Genomic DNA, 16,182 nt, shown 5'->3' with positions numbered 1-16,182 from the left:
ACGCTGGTCCCACCCTGCAAGTAAAGGGAAGAAATTTCTTGAACACCATAAAGCTGCGGGGATTGCGACCAGGATAAATGGTGGTTTCTGAGCCTGGCCGCAAACTTGGCTATCTCAACTCAAAACTAATGTTAAGGTGGGAGGGTCCCTTTAATTGTTAATGCAAACTTTTCTGTTGGTATGTGAACTGTGAACAATCTTCATGCAGGCGCGTAACCACGATTCTGAAGTTACTGGGGACCACATGGAGGGCCGCGAAGACCAAATATTATAATTATATTTCAGGATCAGCCTTCGCCCAAGTGGGGGGGGGGGGGGGGAGGGGGTGTTTCTGGCCACACCCGCCAGTTTTTTTTTGCGCGTGTAAGGAAAACCGCGGCGCGCACCGCCGCGAAATTTGGTATGGCTTATGATACCTCAATTTCGCATCATGTGTGAAAATTTTGACACCAGGTCACCTAAGGTCAGGTCACCAGGTAAAGTAAAGTAGCCATGCCTCCAAAAAAACTTTGTGACTCTTATCCCAGAAGTTTGAAACTCGAGCTTTTGCATGAGGAAATCAGTATGAACAATTCGTATATCTCAAAGTTTTCACATCGGTGACCTAATGTTAAAAAAAAATTTAGTCCGAACCTTCTGATAGGAAGGACTCACAAGGACAGAGCCACCGCTAAGCGAAGCTTGTTGCGCCGTTGCGGTGACCCTGCCCTCTACCCTCCGATCGCGCAATTCCAGTTATATGGCAGAATTTAGAGTCCAAAGTTTAACGTGCGCACATAGCCACGCACGGCCGGTCCCCTCACTGACTTCGCCTGGCTACGGCCTGCCACCAACCGCAACCATACCTATCAGGAGGCTAAGGCTTGCACGGAAATTTCACGTGAAATTTTACGGCTCAGTCAGCTGATGCGTTCTTTGCCGACCGCACGGGAATTTCACGGCGTAATTGTCGCAGAGGCTTCATAAATGTAATATGCCCAGATTTGTGAAACATGCATTGAACTTAGCGTTGCTTGTATTGTCGGTAAGTTACATGATGCATCTTAAGTGATAAGAGGCAGATGGAGTTTTTATAGAAAAGTCTCTGGTGTGCACACAGCTTGTAAGAATACCTACCGGTTAATATTTCCATTTTCCACACCAGTTTGCTGGTTAGTACCTAACAGCGGAAACAATCCCTAAAAAGGTTTTTGGCAAAAACGGTACCTAACATTTTAGTAACATATTCCGCAAAACCAGTCCATATCATACGCACACATTCACATTCCCTCCTCCTCTGGGCGTCGCCATCTTGAAAAAAGCGCTCGGGACAAGCTTTTCCAATTCCCGTATTTCACGTGGAATTCCGCGGGATTTCACGTGAAATTCCGCGTGGAATCGGTAAAGAACGGCTTGACTTCCGATTCCACGTGAAATTTCACGTGAAATGAAATATGTTCAAAGAACGTCATGGGAACACGTGCTCTCACCAAGCGGGGTCCAACGCTCTACCAACTGAGCTACGGAGTCGCAAAATGTCAGGTCAAATTTGCGACATCCATTATAAGTCATTGGGAGAAAATTGAAATGCTTTTCTTTACGCTCTACCAACTGAGCTACGGGGACGCAAAATGTCAGGTCAATTTTGCGACATCCATTATAAGTCATCGGGAGAAAATTGAAATGCTTTTCTTTTGGCCGAAAACACATTCAAACCACGTGACACAGGTAAACATGACAAAATGAATCGGAAAATTGCACCTATGACCCCTTCTATGCCCCTGTGGTCATCTCAGGTCATGAAACATCTCCAACAGTTTTTAACCATAACTTTAGGTAGAAACAAGTGATAGAGCGCTTAGAACACCATGAATGTGTTCAGCTCAACAATAACTATTGAATGACACGCAACATGACCTTTTTCGTGACCTAGACCAGGGGTCAAATTTTCAAGTTGATCATTCAGGTCAACTTAGGTATACCTACTTACCTAGTTCATTCCACCCGTCTCGACGAAACAAACGCGATGCCGGTAAAATCAGCGTCATAACTCATACAAGTTTCAAGTCAAAAGTTATGATACAAAAACCTTTTCCACAATAACACCAACCTGGAAGCTAAACCGTTGACCCTAGGTAAAATCTGAGAACATTACTCAGAAAGGCCTTTGAAAGAGCTATCGAATGCGCTTTCCAGCAGCAGCAGCACTGCAGCTCTATCTATTTGGTTCCCGACTTATGCACCGGTTTGTGAAAAGTTGTCAAAATTGGGAGCAAAGGTTAATTAAAATTTTACTTTTGGTGACCTACAAAGACCTCAGCGATGGCCTGATCAAAAATGACATAGGTACCTAATTCTGAAAGATACTGTAGCGAGCTATCTGTTGCTTTTCACCGCGCCTTTCTAGCTTGCTTACTTTCCGAGATAATCTGGTGTGGCCAAAAGCCCCCCCCCCCCCCCCCCACCGTGGCGAGGTTGGCTGAGAGGCCCACCCGGGCGCTGGCTAAACAAAACATCCATAGTTTTATCTTCCGTTGACTACATATTACTCTTCACGTCGATTTAGAGACAATATTTGGCTATTTAAGCAAATTCAGGAGGTCGTCGGTTTACTGGGGACGGTCCCCAGTATCCCAAAAGTTACTGGGGACCGGTCCCCAGTGTCCCCAGTGGTGGTTACGCGCCTGTCTTCATGTCACTCAATTCTCTCAAGTTGTGACCGTCATGAGCCTCCTTTATTTTGTATTCTGTATAATGTAACTGGATGCCTTTACTAATATGGCCTTTGTATAAGATTGTTTGTTTCTAACAATACTTTGGTACTCATAACTTCTTATGAAAGAAAGTTGTTAACATTTTGAGCACCTATGAGCTATGATCCCAATGGATCTCACGACAAAATTGGGGAGCCAGATCTATGATCCGAGTGGATCTAGCGACAAAATTGAAGGGTCAGATCTATGATCCCAGTAGATCTCTCGACAAAATTGAGGGGTTGGATCTATGATCTGAATGGATCTCGGATCGGGATCCATGGGATCGGATCTCAGATCCATTTTTCCGGATCCAAGCACATGTCTGCTGTTCACTCACCTGTTGGGGTTCCCCGTGTCTCTGCGGTGAGGAAAATGTACAGGAAACATTGGGAGTATGGATGAGGAACCCTCATAGATAAGACGCGCCACTTGCCGGATCCGCCATCAGGCGACTGATCGGCTTGTGGATATGTGCGTCTTCATGATACAATCAATGAAACTTCTCTACATTGGGTACTTACACAGCGATTCACCTAGCGCATCAGCAAGTTTTTGCTTGAATGTATGTAGATTATTTTCCGATACAGCCTCGTCGGGAGGAGCATTCCATTGACTCACACAGCGCGGAGCAAACGCTCTCTGGCGTACACCTGTTGATGCGCGCACATGACTGACTTTGTATCTATGGCCTCTAGTTCCTGACTGTGGCGCCATGGTGAACAAATCTGTGGGTGCAATGGAGCATTTGCCATGGAACAGTTTCCAACATTGGATCATGTCACCACGCAGCAGCTTACCTTGGACTGAGTACTGGTTCAACACACGTAGCCGTGCGCGATAGTCCAGGCCAGACATGCCAGTCACACGCTTAGTCCACCGGCGCTGGACTGACTCCAAGACGCGCAAGTCCATGGCATACCCAGTAAACCACACACAAGAACAGTACTCCATGATGGGGCGCACATGCGAACAGAACAGCGACATCATAAAGTCAGCGGAACGGCACACTGTGGCTTTCAGAAGGCTTTGGGCTAAACCACCTGCTTTGTGTGCAGTGGCAGAGACGTGGTGGTGGAATTTCAGGCTTGAGTCAATTAGAACGCCCGTCGCCCAGGTCGGGATGGGAGTCTACCACAGGAATTTCCGCCGGTCCTATGTAGTATCGGGGACGCAAGACTGTGCAAGACTTTCTGGCGAACCTGATGACTGCGCACTTATCATGGTTCAGCGTTAGACCCCATGAACTGGCTGTGCTCCGCAACATGGTGATGTCCGTTTGACAGAGGTCCCTACCATGGGTGTAACTGTCTATCGAGGCATGGTTAAGTCTCATGTATATTTTCAAGTCGTCTGCAAAAATTTTATATTGACAGGTGAGTCTTGAGGCAATATGGTTGATATAAATGAGAAAAAGGATGGGACCCAAGACAGAACCCTGGGGGGCTCCATTTTTGACAATGCGAGAGCTGCTAACATTACCTTTCACAGAGACATGCATGGTTCTGTTGACAAGAAAGTTCTCTATCCAGGATAGCAAGGATGCTTCAATTCCTAGGCATGCGAGTTTTGACAAAAGGATGGGATGGAAAACTGTATCTAAAGCCTTTGAGAAATCAAACAAAATGAGGTCCACGATGCTGCCATCATCAACCCACTTAGTGATTTCATCATACACAAGAAGGAGCTGGTCTGTTGTCGATCTTCCCGCCCGGAAGCCAAACTGATGATCAGATAACATGTTTTGGTCATCAAGGTAGGAATTCAGGTGATTTACAATAATACGCTCCAGGCACTTACAAGGGACAGATGTGAGGCTTATGGGCCTGTAATTTAATGCATTGTATCGAGAACCCTTCTTAAAGATGGGCACAACAGTAGAAGTTTTCCACTTCAAGGGCAGGTGGCCACTATGGAGTGAGAGGCAGAATATCTTATATAGAGGTTAGGCCATGGACTCAGAACACCATTTAAGGAGAGCTGGGTGTAGCTCATCTGGACCTGCAGCCGAATTGGGATCCAGTGCTTGAAGGACGTCGAGGACGTCACGAATATGTAAACGGATAGGATCCATCCGGCTCTGTGACATCTGGTGGGGGGCAACGATCGTTTGGGAGTCGTGCGTCAAATATACCGACTCAAAACACGAGGCAAATGTTTCGGCCATTAAAGCAGGGTCGTCGGTAAGGATCGTCCCCGTGACTTTGAGTGGTCCAACTAAGGGACATCCTACCTTCTTGCGCCGAGCATAGCCGTACGGCCGCTCCCCAGTGTGGGTCCGCATGTGTGCCTTGAGGTGTCCCCGTTCAGCGAAGCGCACCGTGCAGATGAAGCAGTCGTATGACCGCTTCCTTGTATGGGTACTAGTGATGTCAATTACAGAAAATCAGGATACCGATACCAAACCAAATGGTAAATACCAACCAAAACCATAGGAAAATACCGAAACTAAACCAACTTGGGAATAGCAGGAAAATGCCGACCTTTTACCAAATTCACAGCCTCTTATACATTAGCGAAGATTTATAATACCAACAAAATACCAAAAACATTAGGTTTGAAACAACAAATACCAAGTTCGTGTCGGTATACCAGAAAGTCTATCCCATTGACATATTTAATGGGTACGCATGTGTTTGATGAGATTTCCCCGTTCAGCGAACCGGGCCTGACACCGGGAGCAACTGTACGGCCGCTCCCCCGTGTGTGTACGCATATGTTTGTTGAGGCTTGACCGTTGAGAGAACCGTGCCGGGCAGATGGAGCAGCCGAAGGGCCTCTCCCCAGTGTGGATCCGCACGTGTTCAGTGAGGTGCGCCCGTTGAGCGAACCGGGCCTGGCAGTGTGAGCAGCCGTACGGCCGCTCCCCTGTGTGGGAACGCACGTGTTTGATGAGATTTCCCCGTTCAGCGAACCGGGCCTGGCAGTGTGAGCAGCCGTGCGGCCGCTCCCCAGTGTGGGTCCGCATGTGGGTGTTGAGAGTTGACCGTCGAGTGAACCGTGCCGTACAGATGGAGCAGCCGTGCGGCTGCACCCCAGTGTGAGTCAGCATGTGTTCGGTGAGGTGTGACCATCGAGTGAACCGTGCCATGCAGATAGAGCAGCTGTGCGGCCGCTCCCCAGTGTGAGTCCGCATGTGTCTGTTGAGGTTTGACCGCTCAGTGAACCGTGCCGTACAGATGGAGCAGCCGTATGACCGTTCCCCTGTGTGAGTTCTGCGGTGGTTTTTCATACAGTCGGGCCTGTCGGTCGAGTATTGACACTGCTCGCACTTGAATCTCCCGTTCTTCCCGATGCGACTGTGACTTTTCTTCACGTGTCTGTCCAGATAATGTTGTCCCACACATCTGAAGCCGCAGTGGGGACATTGGACCGAGCCACTGATACCTGAAGAATACACAGAAAGAAGAAATACCATTAACCAAGTTCCGTGACAAAGCAGGTAGCACACACACCGGAACAATACCGACGCCCAGAGATGACCCACGCAACGGGTCGCGTTTCCAGGTCACCTTGATGAGTGCCGTGGGCGGTGAGCGGCTATGTTGACGAGACAAGCCATCAGCGCCCATGAGTTGATCCGTTCATCGTTCGAAATACAGCCATCAGAAAGAGAACGTTGAGCTCTTAACCCTGCGGCCGCTGGGCCTCCGCGCCACCCGCCGGCCGCTGGGGGGGGGGGGGCATATAGTTGCCTCTCTTTACTTCTGCGACGATATCGTCGCAACGCGAAGAGATATGTAGAGAAGCGAAACTTTGCACACATCTTCCTGAATACCTAGCCGAGGTTGTGCCCAAATTTGGTGTTGATCCCATCTGAGATGACGTCACAGTGACGTCATAAGTGAAATTATAGATTTGCGACTCTCATATTCCTTACGATACATCAGATATATGGGACCGAATATAAAGGACCGATTTTTGGTCAGAAACTAAATGGAAGTGTAGTTAGATGTTTTAGGATGACAGCAGGTGCTGTCTAGTTCAATTACAGTTGAGTTTCATGCTCAGCGTCATCAGAAACGGTCCATATCGGAAAACAGCAAAACTTTATGACGTCACTGTGACGTCATCCTAGGTGCTACAACCACCAAACTTTCCTCAAACATTGCCTAGGTATTCATTTGAAGCTATGCCAAGTTTCACGTTCGTAGCTCATCAGGTTTCGGAGATGTCACAAAACGTAAAGGGGGGCAACTTTATGCCCCCCCCCAGCGGCTCGTGGGTTAAGGAATGCAAAGCTCCCTTGACATTTACCAACTCACACTAAGATAGGACTTAGAGCCAACTTATCTATGAAAAAGGCCTGTTTACCAACGCCAATGAATATATTTTTTAAAATGTTAGCCACCAAGAGCCGATAAAACGCAATCAGTTATTTATCTGAGCAATGTCTGTTTGGTTGGAGTATATGCCTACACTTCTCGTAGTTTACACCACGGACTAGGTCAAAGGGGCCCTCCCACCTTCAAAAAGTTAATGAATGGCATGAAGGTGATGTCGCTCGGTTCAGAAAGAGCAAAAACGAATATTTACCAACGTTCACCGAAAAAAAAAATCACCGGTTTTAAGATATTAGACTTTTACATTTGTTTACTTTTTGGGATCTCCGTTGTTCCTAGCGACTTTATTTGAAAGTGCGTCACTTATTGCGGGCAAAGCAGTATATACCACCGCGTGCTACCAAACGTTTTAGTAAAAGATTTAAAATCGTTTGATTTTCGCTGACGTCACACATTCAGAGGGGGCATTCTAACCCATTTGTCCCTTTGAATCCAAAGTGCTGCAACTTTGAAATAAGATATTTTCGATTTGAGGCATTTATCGATGTTGTGAATGATTGAACCAGTAGGTAAGTGCAGGCCAGGGACCCCATTTTGGCTATCTCAACTCAAAACTAATGTTAAGGTGGGATGGTCACTTGAAATACCTACATACATACATGATGGAAAGGGTAGTAGCGATCATTTTCTTTATTACCTAATACGCGTTCATTCGGCCATGGCAATGGCCGAATTTGAACTTGAAAATGTACATAAAACAAAACACTGCGGCACAAGTAGTGGGTAGGTATTGATCCATACACATATGTCCAGATGAAAACTCAGTAAGTCAGTAGGTACATTTTTCTATCTAGCAATACTACTTTTATTTCACCCTTTAGCGGCACGTAGTCCGCCGAAGGCTGCAAGACCAGAAACATCCAGTCACGCCTATAAACAAACAGCACATATCTAATAAGGGCTGCGTTTATACAGGATGAATAGAGACCTGCACCATCTGGACGACATGCCGACATACGTTTGACATACGCTACTTGTCCACAAAAGTGCGCAGATAATACGAAATACTGCGAATACGAGAGGGAGCCGAAGCCAAAAAAGAAGCATTATCTCAAAATTACCGGATATTCCTCACACAAATTGTAGTGTTAACAAACAGCAGCGACAGTCCTTACCTCCTATGTTAACCCGCGCCCCACTGGGGTCTGCGTATAACACGCCCTACTGGGGGGTGGGTGGGGGGCTCTCCACAGCCCCCTCCTAACTCCGAAACTACTGGGCCGATCGTCAAAATTCAAACGGCGTCTGATAGCCCCGGAAAAAAACTGTCGAATGAAACCTAATTTTATTCACCTAGAAGTCACTAATGACGTCACAGGTCAGGTCAAAGTAAAAAATTATTAGCATTTTTGCTTCTTCACATTTTGGGCTCTGGCCGCCGCCTTACAAGTCATATCAGGCTCATTTTTGGTTTACACACTCGTGAACACTGAACAGATGCTCTAGATATCCTGAGGGTACCAAACTTGTACTTTGATTTTCAGGTCAGGGTCAGGTCATCACAGGTCACGGAAATATTTTATCATACGTCGGTCACGTGACACATGTTTTATGGTCCATTTAGGCCATAGATTTCGAATTTGATGTCGTCTGTGTTATTCGAGGTCATTTTGAGTCGAAATTAGCTTAGGTCAGGTCACTTTCAGGTCAAAAAAGGTCAAATTTTGAAGTTAAAATTTTTCAACAAAAAAGGTGTCTATTGGATGCAGTTTGAGCTCAGGAACACGATGGTGCTATTTATATTGGTGCACGATGTCAAATACGTACTGAAAAATTGATTTGAAAAATTAATATTTGTGATTTTTTTTGCAATAATGCGCATCACTTGGCCATTTTTGAAGATAATTAGCTAAAACTTGCTAGAGTTAGCCAAAAGCATGTGTTCTATCACATATGTTCCGTTTTTTTTTTTTTGCTTCGAAAAATCGAAAACTTTTTGAAAAAAATATAGAAACATAAATTTTGAATTTATCATATAAAATTTTCGGAATTTTCAAAATTTTGAAAATCCGAGATAGCAGTTTGATAGCGCAGTCTATTCTGAGTCCTTTCATGCAAAGAAATTGGATCTAGCTTAAAAACTGAGCTCTTGGGAGCGATTGCCGTGGTTCAATGTTTTGCGTCGAAATCGGCCGAACATGACGTCACTCTGACGTCATTTCCGGCCGACCTATAGTAGCTACGAACTACGAAGTTCATTTTTTCGACACAAGGTGTCAAATTGATGCAGCCGAAGGTACTGAAAGTTTGGCGTCGATACGTCAAGCGGTTTGGAAGTTATTGCAGAAAAACGGGAGGAGAGCTATGCATAGCCCCGGCCCCCTCCCCCCCCCCCCGTGGGGCGCGGGTTAAGGCGGCTAGTGTAAAACACAACCACTGAATCACACTGGATAAGAACAAACAAACCAGATATGAGACGGGTAGCCACGAAGCTCACAAACGAGCATCACAGCTATAACACGAATAACTAACGTACAACGGGGGCTGGTCATGCACTTGTCGTGAAGCCTCAGCACTGTGTTTCGCTAATACAACGCTAATATCAAACGCACAACGGCGGCCGGCCATGAACTTGTTGACATTTCTCACCATTGAATTTCGCCAATCAAAACATTTACCGCATCACTCAAACCTGTGTCATTCTCATAACTGTGTACCACTTAAAACTGACTTTTGTGCCTCAAACTGCCGAACCGCTAGACAGAAGTGGCAGCAGTGCGGTTGCACTTCGCATGGGTACGCATGTGTCCGGTGAGATGTGCCCGTTGAGTGAACCGGGCCTGGCAGTGTGAGCAGTCGTACGGCCGCTCCCCCGTGTGGGTCCGCATGTGTTTGGTGAGATGTGCCCGTTGAGTGAACCGTGCCTTGCAGATAGAGCAGCTGTATGGCCGCTCCCCAGTGTGGGTCCGCATGTGGTTGTTGAGGTTTGACCGTTTAGTGAACCGTGCCGTGCAGATGGAGCAGCAGTACGGCTGCTCCCCCGTGTGGTTACGCATGTGTCCGGTGAGGTGTGACCGTTGAGTGAATCGTGCCGTGCAGATAGAGCAGCCGTATGGCCGCTCCCCCGTGTGAGTCCGCATGTGTCTGGTGAGGTGTGTTCGATTTGTGAACCGTGCCGTGCAGATAGAGCAGACGTACGGCCGCACTCCCGTGTGGGTTCGCATGTGTGTGATGAGGTTTGACCGCTCAGAGAATCGTGCCTTGCAAATGGAGCAGCCGTATGGCCGCTCCCCTGTGTGAGTTCTGCGGTGTTTTTTCATACAGTCGGACCTGTCGGTCGAGTATTGACACCACTCGCACTTGAACCTGCCGTTTCTGTCTTTATGACCGTGACTTGTCTTCACGTGTCCGTCCAGATAATGTTGTCCCAGACATCGGAAGTCGCAGTGGGGACACCGAAGTGTAAAGCCAATACCTGTAAAACACATTTAGAGATTGAGAGAGATCGAAAATGTTTCTGGCCAGCTATGTACAACATCAGGGTAAAATGATTGCATTCAAAATTAACAGTGAAGGACATGCATCGCTCCCTTAGTGCCAGTGAAGTAGGATTAGGGCCCAGTTGTCCCATTTGGGGCTGGCCGGAGAAATTCGAGAGCCAGTAGCCACTCAGCGCGGTGGTCGATGCCTGACATGCGGTCACGACGAAGGGAGAGGTCGAGGAGCGGTGGTGGATTGTGCGGTCACCAGCCGGTAACCTTGCGACGGCAATAGACAAGTAATGGACAAGATCGGTTGGCTGACACAGATGAAAATCAAACGTCCACAAACGCATGGGTGGTGCAAGACCCACAGTTTTTTGCAATTCAAAAAGACATGAACTAATACGGATGGATAATAACTTGCGCCCTTATACGATCGCACTTATTATCTCAGCTGCACAGGTTGTAACGAAATTATCCGGACATCTTTCTTCCCGCTGGAATTGAAAAGCCAAACAATCTGATGGCTTTCCTTGTAAATGACGATTGAGCCACACCTCATAAGACAGTTTCGAGTGCGCTGGAGCCTTTCAACCACTGGGTTCTCCAGCACACTGGGTTTGATGTCGACCGACGCCGTCTTGACCTGTGCCTACAGTTGGGCGGTGCTGGTGACGGTGTCTCCTGATTCACCTCCTGTTGGGCAGCAGTGCTTATAAGTTTTCGATGGGAATGGGATCGGGGCTATTTCCAAGTCATAGCCCGTCAGCCCAGAAAGGTAAGAGGCTCCCTCAGCATCACTTTTCATTTTCTAGGGACTTTGAGGTGGCGCGCCGCCCCGCATGAAGACAGCGTGACTTGAACCAGACATCAGTGCGCTTTCAGAAGCCGAACCCTCCTGTGCCGTCCGTTTGAGCGCCTCCAACCATTCGTTGGCCGCGATGTTGCTCCGGCAAGTGCTCGTCGTTGATAGTGGTTTTCTGTAACACCACGTGCTATTGAAACATCGCGCGGCAGCTAAACATGCACCACACGGATATTGGCCGGATGTTTGACGCTGTTGACGGTCGGCACGTTAGAACTGCTCTCGACGAGGAGCTCTAGAGGTCACTCGAGGTCAGGTCATCGGGTCACGCCAAGTGACCTTACTTCCTTTGAAGCCTCAATGCCTGTCATAGCTACAGAGTGATCGATCGCATTGAAACTTTCTGCAATTGATGACAGCAACAATATGTGCAAAATGTATATATCGGAATTTTAATAACGGTCAGGTAAGCTCAATACATTCCTGCCCGGGGCTGGGAAAATTTAATTGTGTCACCGAGGTTTTAATTGAAAGTACCGAGGACCGGTAGGCCCGAGGTACTTTCAATTAAAATACGAGGTGACACAATTAAATTTTCGCAGCTCAGGGCAGGGTGCTATTTCCCATACATCCGTACCATTATAGGGAGCGTTGCAAATGTTATGGAGGAACCAAAACGCCCCAATTTCAACCTTGTTGAGTCTTTCGTGGCAATGGTTTGTTGCGAAATAGCGTCAAAGTTTAAATTTTATATGGTGATGTTTCACTTTATTCATGACAAATAATAAAATCCTTGCATCAAACACAATGTAGGTAGGTATATCATAAGCCAATCAAATAAAATGGACGATAGATAAAATGAGTTATAAAGAGTTATTTGAGCTAAGTGATGCTCTTCAACTTTAGATGTGACGTCACTCATAATGACGTCGTATATTTGAGAGGTGCAGGAAAACGTAGAGGGGTGCAGGAAAACGCCGAAAGGTGAAGGATATATTTTCCTGCATGTCTCGGAAACCAATCAGCATTGACTTCTTGTATGCTTCAAAAGTGTAGTATAATGCACGTGCCATTTTAATGCCTGGCTTTCTCGATTTAAACTGCAATGTTGCATGTACGGGAAAGTTCAATATTGCGATCTTTCCAATTTGAGTCAATGGGAGAAAATTGGCAGGTAGGTACCTGCTTCAAACGAACGTCATTTTAAACACCTTAAAATAACGAATTACAAGTAAACATGACACAAAGGACCGGAAATTGGCACCCGCGACCCATCCTTATGTCCCCGAGGTTATCGTAGCTCATCATGTGCCGAAAATGTGCATGAAGTGGTGTGCTAAAAATAACAGCCCTCCACGAAGCCGTTTTTTGATATATATGCCAAAAACAAACAGGACGGGGAACAAAACACCCCTCCGACCCGGCGTGGGCTAAATCTTCAAGTATATGTTACTGAACAATATGTTTAAGTTTCTTTCAGGAACCATTGACCAAAACCAGAGGCATACCGCCTCACCTTCAATCGCAAGGATTAGATCGCAAACCGAAATGTCAGTTCAACAGACCAAACCCATGTAGTTTGGTAAATATACATCAAGCCTACATACCTACATTAGACCAGCTTCAACTAAACGGACCGACCGTTCGTCGTTTCCATCCTCAGGACAGTCAAAGCATTCTCCTCCACGCCTCACACCCCCTGCTCCGGGCTGGACGGGCAACTCTAACCCATACGGGAATGGCTCCACTGGAGCTAGCCCGTAGCCGGGTGCAGTGAGTGCCAGTGGGCTGGGTGGAGGTTTACCCCAGGTGACTCACTGGGGTGCCTGCCCAGACCAATGCCTCCCCTAATCCCTATCATCCTTCCGGCTCTGAAATGGTCTTATAGGACAGAAAGGGCCGAACCCAACAAAACAAGCAAATATGAAGGGACCGGACAAGAGCATAGTCAAGAGTGTTGGTAGAGAAAGAAAATATCTCCAGGATCATTTCGATGGACACCATAGCTCTCAGAGCCGCAAACGATGAACTGACCTGAAGATGAAGGTCCGGCCGGAGAGGAAGTCACAGACTCCCCAGACGTCTCCGAGTGGACGGTCCGCTCCCGGGCCGAGTCGTCTGCGTAGCGAGCGGAGTCTTTCTTTAGATTAACGGAAATTTCTGAGTATGAGCGGCCGGCCGGCCGGCCGTGCGGACGCTTTTGCGAGGCTTATATCTCAGCAACCACTTGACCGATTTACATGCGGTAATTTTTGTAGGGTAGCTTCATTCCTTCTACCAAGTATTGGACTATTCCCGATGCATGTGGGTGACCCATTATGCACGTGCCACGTGCAAAACGAAGGGGTGTCAGTTTTGTAATAGTTGCAATATCTCGGTAACTAGGTACTTGGCCGATTGCGCTGAAAGTTGGCACGTAGGTATGCACCCACTAGGCAATGCATATCCATGTGCCAGAGTTGGGGTGCTGCTGCACGTGCGCACGTGCAGGGGTCTATTCCAGATCTCGAGAACGGCTGGACCGATTGCGCTCAAATTTGGTACGCAGTTACGGACCGGTTAGTAGGGTGCCGTGCAAAAGTCAGTTGGGACCCATTTTGCACGTGCGCACGTGCAGAGTGCCGCTTCCAGATCTCGAGAACGGCTGGGCCGATTGTCCTCAAATTTGGCACATCGCTAGAGACCGGTTAGTAGGGTGCTGTGCACAAGTCAGTTGGAGGTACCTCCTCACAATTTCGCACGTGCACGGTGCAAGACCCACCCTCTCGCTCGCTCCGTTAGTCGCCCCAAAAGGCGTTATACTGGTATTGTAAGCTTTACATGCCACGCCGATCTCCTTTCGGCCTTGCCTTGTCGACAAAGGCCGCGCAGAAATGCTATGAATAAAGAAATGAGTGGTGGTCACGAAGAATGTATTGTCCCTCAACGTAGCTGGACATTATTCACAAATTACAGCGCTACGACACTGTACCAAACAGCGACACTCCTTAACTCCTATGTGGAGGCGGATAGTTTAGAACACAACTACTGAATCACCGTGTGTTAACATAAAGAAACAAGATGTGACACTCACACGGGTAGCCAAGAAGCTCACAAACGAGAACCACAGCTACACCTTTTTACGGCTAAATATAGACATAGTGCACGCAGCTCAGTAATAGTGCAACCGATTGCGACAAATCGCCCAGACCATAGCATACTGTCGGAATCGCCCGCACTATTACTGAAATGTGCGCACTGCCGCCCTAAATTGGGCGTTAAAAGATGTATAACACTAATAATATAATATATCAAACGTATGACGGCAGCCGGTCATGCACTTGTCGGCATATTTCAGCATTGCATTTCTCCAATCAAGCCATTTACCGCATCAGTCAAGCCTGTGTAATTATCAAAACTGTGCACCAGTTAAAATCGAGTTTTTGCATCAAACTGCTGAACCGTTAGACAGTAGTGGCAGCCGTGCGGCCGCTCTTCACGTGGGTCCGCATGTGTCTGATAAGCTTTGCCCGTTGAGCGAACCGGGCCTGGCAGTGTGAGCAGTCGTACGGCCGCTCCCCCGTGTGGGTCCGCATGTGTCTGATAAGCTTTGCCCGTTGATCGAACCGAGCCTGGCAGTGTGAGCAGCCGTACGGCCTCTCCCCCGTATGGGTACGCATGTGGTTGATAAGACTTGATCGAGCAGTGAACCGTGCCGGGCAGATGGAGCAGCCGTACGGCCTCTCCCCAGTGTGGGTCCGCATGTGGTTGTTGAGGTTTGACCGTTTAGTGAACTGTGCCGTGCAGATGGAGCAGCCGTACGGCCTCTCCCCAGTGTGGGTCCGCATGTGTCCGGTGAGGTGTGACTGGTTAGCGAACCGGGCCTGGCAGTGTGAGCAGCCGTATGGCCGCTCCCCAGTGTGAGTCCGCATGTGTTCGTTAAGGTGTGACCAATTAGTGAACCGTGCCTTGCAGATGGAGCAGCCGTGCAGCCGCTCCCCCGTGTGGGTTCGCATGTGTTCGTTAAGGTGTGACCGCCTAGTGAACCGGGCCTGGCAGTGTGAGCAGCCGTACGGCCGCTCCCCAGTGTGGGTACGCATGTGTGAGGTGAGATTTGCCCCTTGAGTAAACCGTGCCTTGCAGATGGAGCAGCCGTACGGCCGCTCACCAGTGTGGGTCCGCATGTGTGCCTTGAGGTTTCCCCGTTCAGCGAACCGAGCATGGCAATGTGAACAGCCGTATGGCCGCTCCCTAGTGTGAATCCGCATGTGGTTGTTTAGGCTTGCTCGAACAGAGAACCGTGCCGTACAGATAGAGCAGCCGTATGGGCGCTCCCCAGTGTGGGTTCGCACGTGTCTGGTGAAGGTGGACCGTTCAGTGAACCGGGCCGTGCAGATGGAGCAGCCGTATGGCCGCTCCCTAGTGTGAATCCGCATGTGGTTGTTTAGGCTTGCTCGAACAGAGAACCGTGCCGTACAGATAGAGCAGCCGTATGGCCGCTCTCCCGTGTGGGTCCGCATGTGTTTGATGAGGTTTGACCGCCTAGAGAACCGTGCCTTGCAGATGGAGCAGCCGTATGGCCGTTCCCCTGTGTGAGTTCTGCGGTGGTCTTTCATACAGTCGGACCTGTCGGTCGAGAATTGACACCACTCGCACTTCAATCTGCCGTTCCTGCCCATATGGCCGTGACTTCTCTTCACGTGTCCGTCCAGACAATGTTTTCCCAAACATCTGAAGCCGTATTGGGGACATTGGACCGAGCCACTGATGCCTGAAGAATACACAGAAAGAAAAAAGGCCATTTAAAAAAAAAACGTTCCATGCTAAAGCAGGTCGCAATAGAACGACCTAACCCGGTTAGGTCGCAAGACGAAATACCAGTTCAAGTTACGAACCGAGCC

The 16,182-nt window shown here is 48.2% G+C and overlaps 1 protein-coding gene across 3 annotated transcripts in view; it reads right to left on the bottom strand.

The window, feature by feature from the left end:
- LOC122369046 (zinc finger protein 835-like) overlaps positions 1–16,182 on the bottom strand; it is a 31,402-nt gene that overhangs the window by 6,407 nt on the left and 8,813 nt on the right. The window contains exon 11 of one of the 3 annotated variants that reach the window (XM_043343419.1): positions 5,171–6,119. The exons of 1 other annotated variant lie outside the window; for it this stretch is intronic. In XM_043343419.1, the coding sequence (XP_043199354.1) occupies positions 5,350–6,119 (770 nt within the window). In that variant the 3' untranslated portion in view covers positions 5,171–5,349. Of the gene's footprint in view, positions 1–5,170; positions 6,120–14,197; positions 16,053–16,182 lie in introns of those variants that run through there. One more of the 3 variants, XM_043343418.1, reaches the window with a different exon arrangement.

The sequence above is a fragment of the Amphibalanus amphitrite genome, unplaced genomic scaffold (genome assembly GCF_019059575.1).
Source record: "Amphibalanus amphitrite isolate SeventyFive unplaced genomic scaffold, NRLGWU_Aamphi_draft 001001F_arrow, whole genome shotgun sequence".
In the NCBI taxonomy this organism is placed as follows: domain Eukaryota; kingdom Metazoa; phylum Arthropoda; class Thecostraca; order Balanomorpha; family Balanidae; genus Amphibalanus; species Amphibalanus amphitrite.
This window is presented reverse-complemented; position numbering and strand designations above follow the sequence as displayed.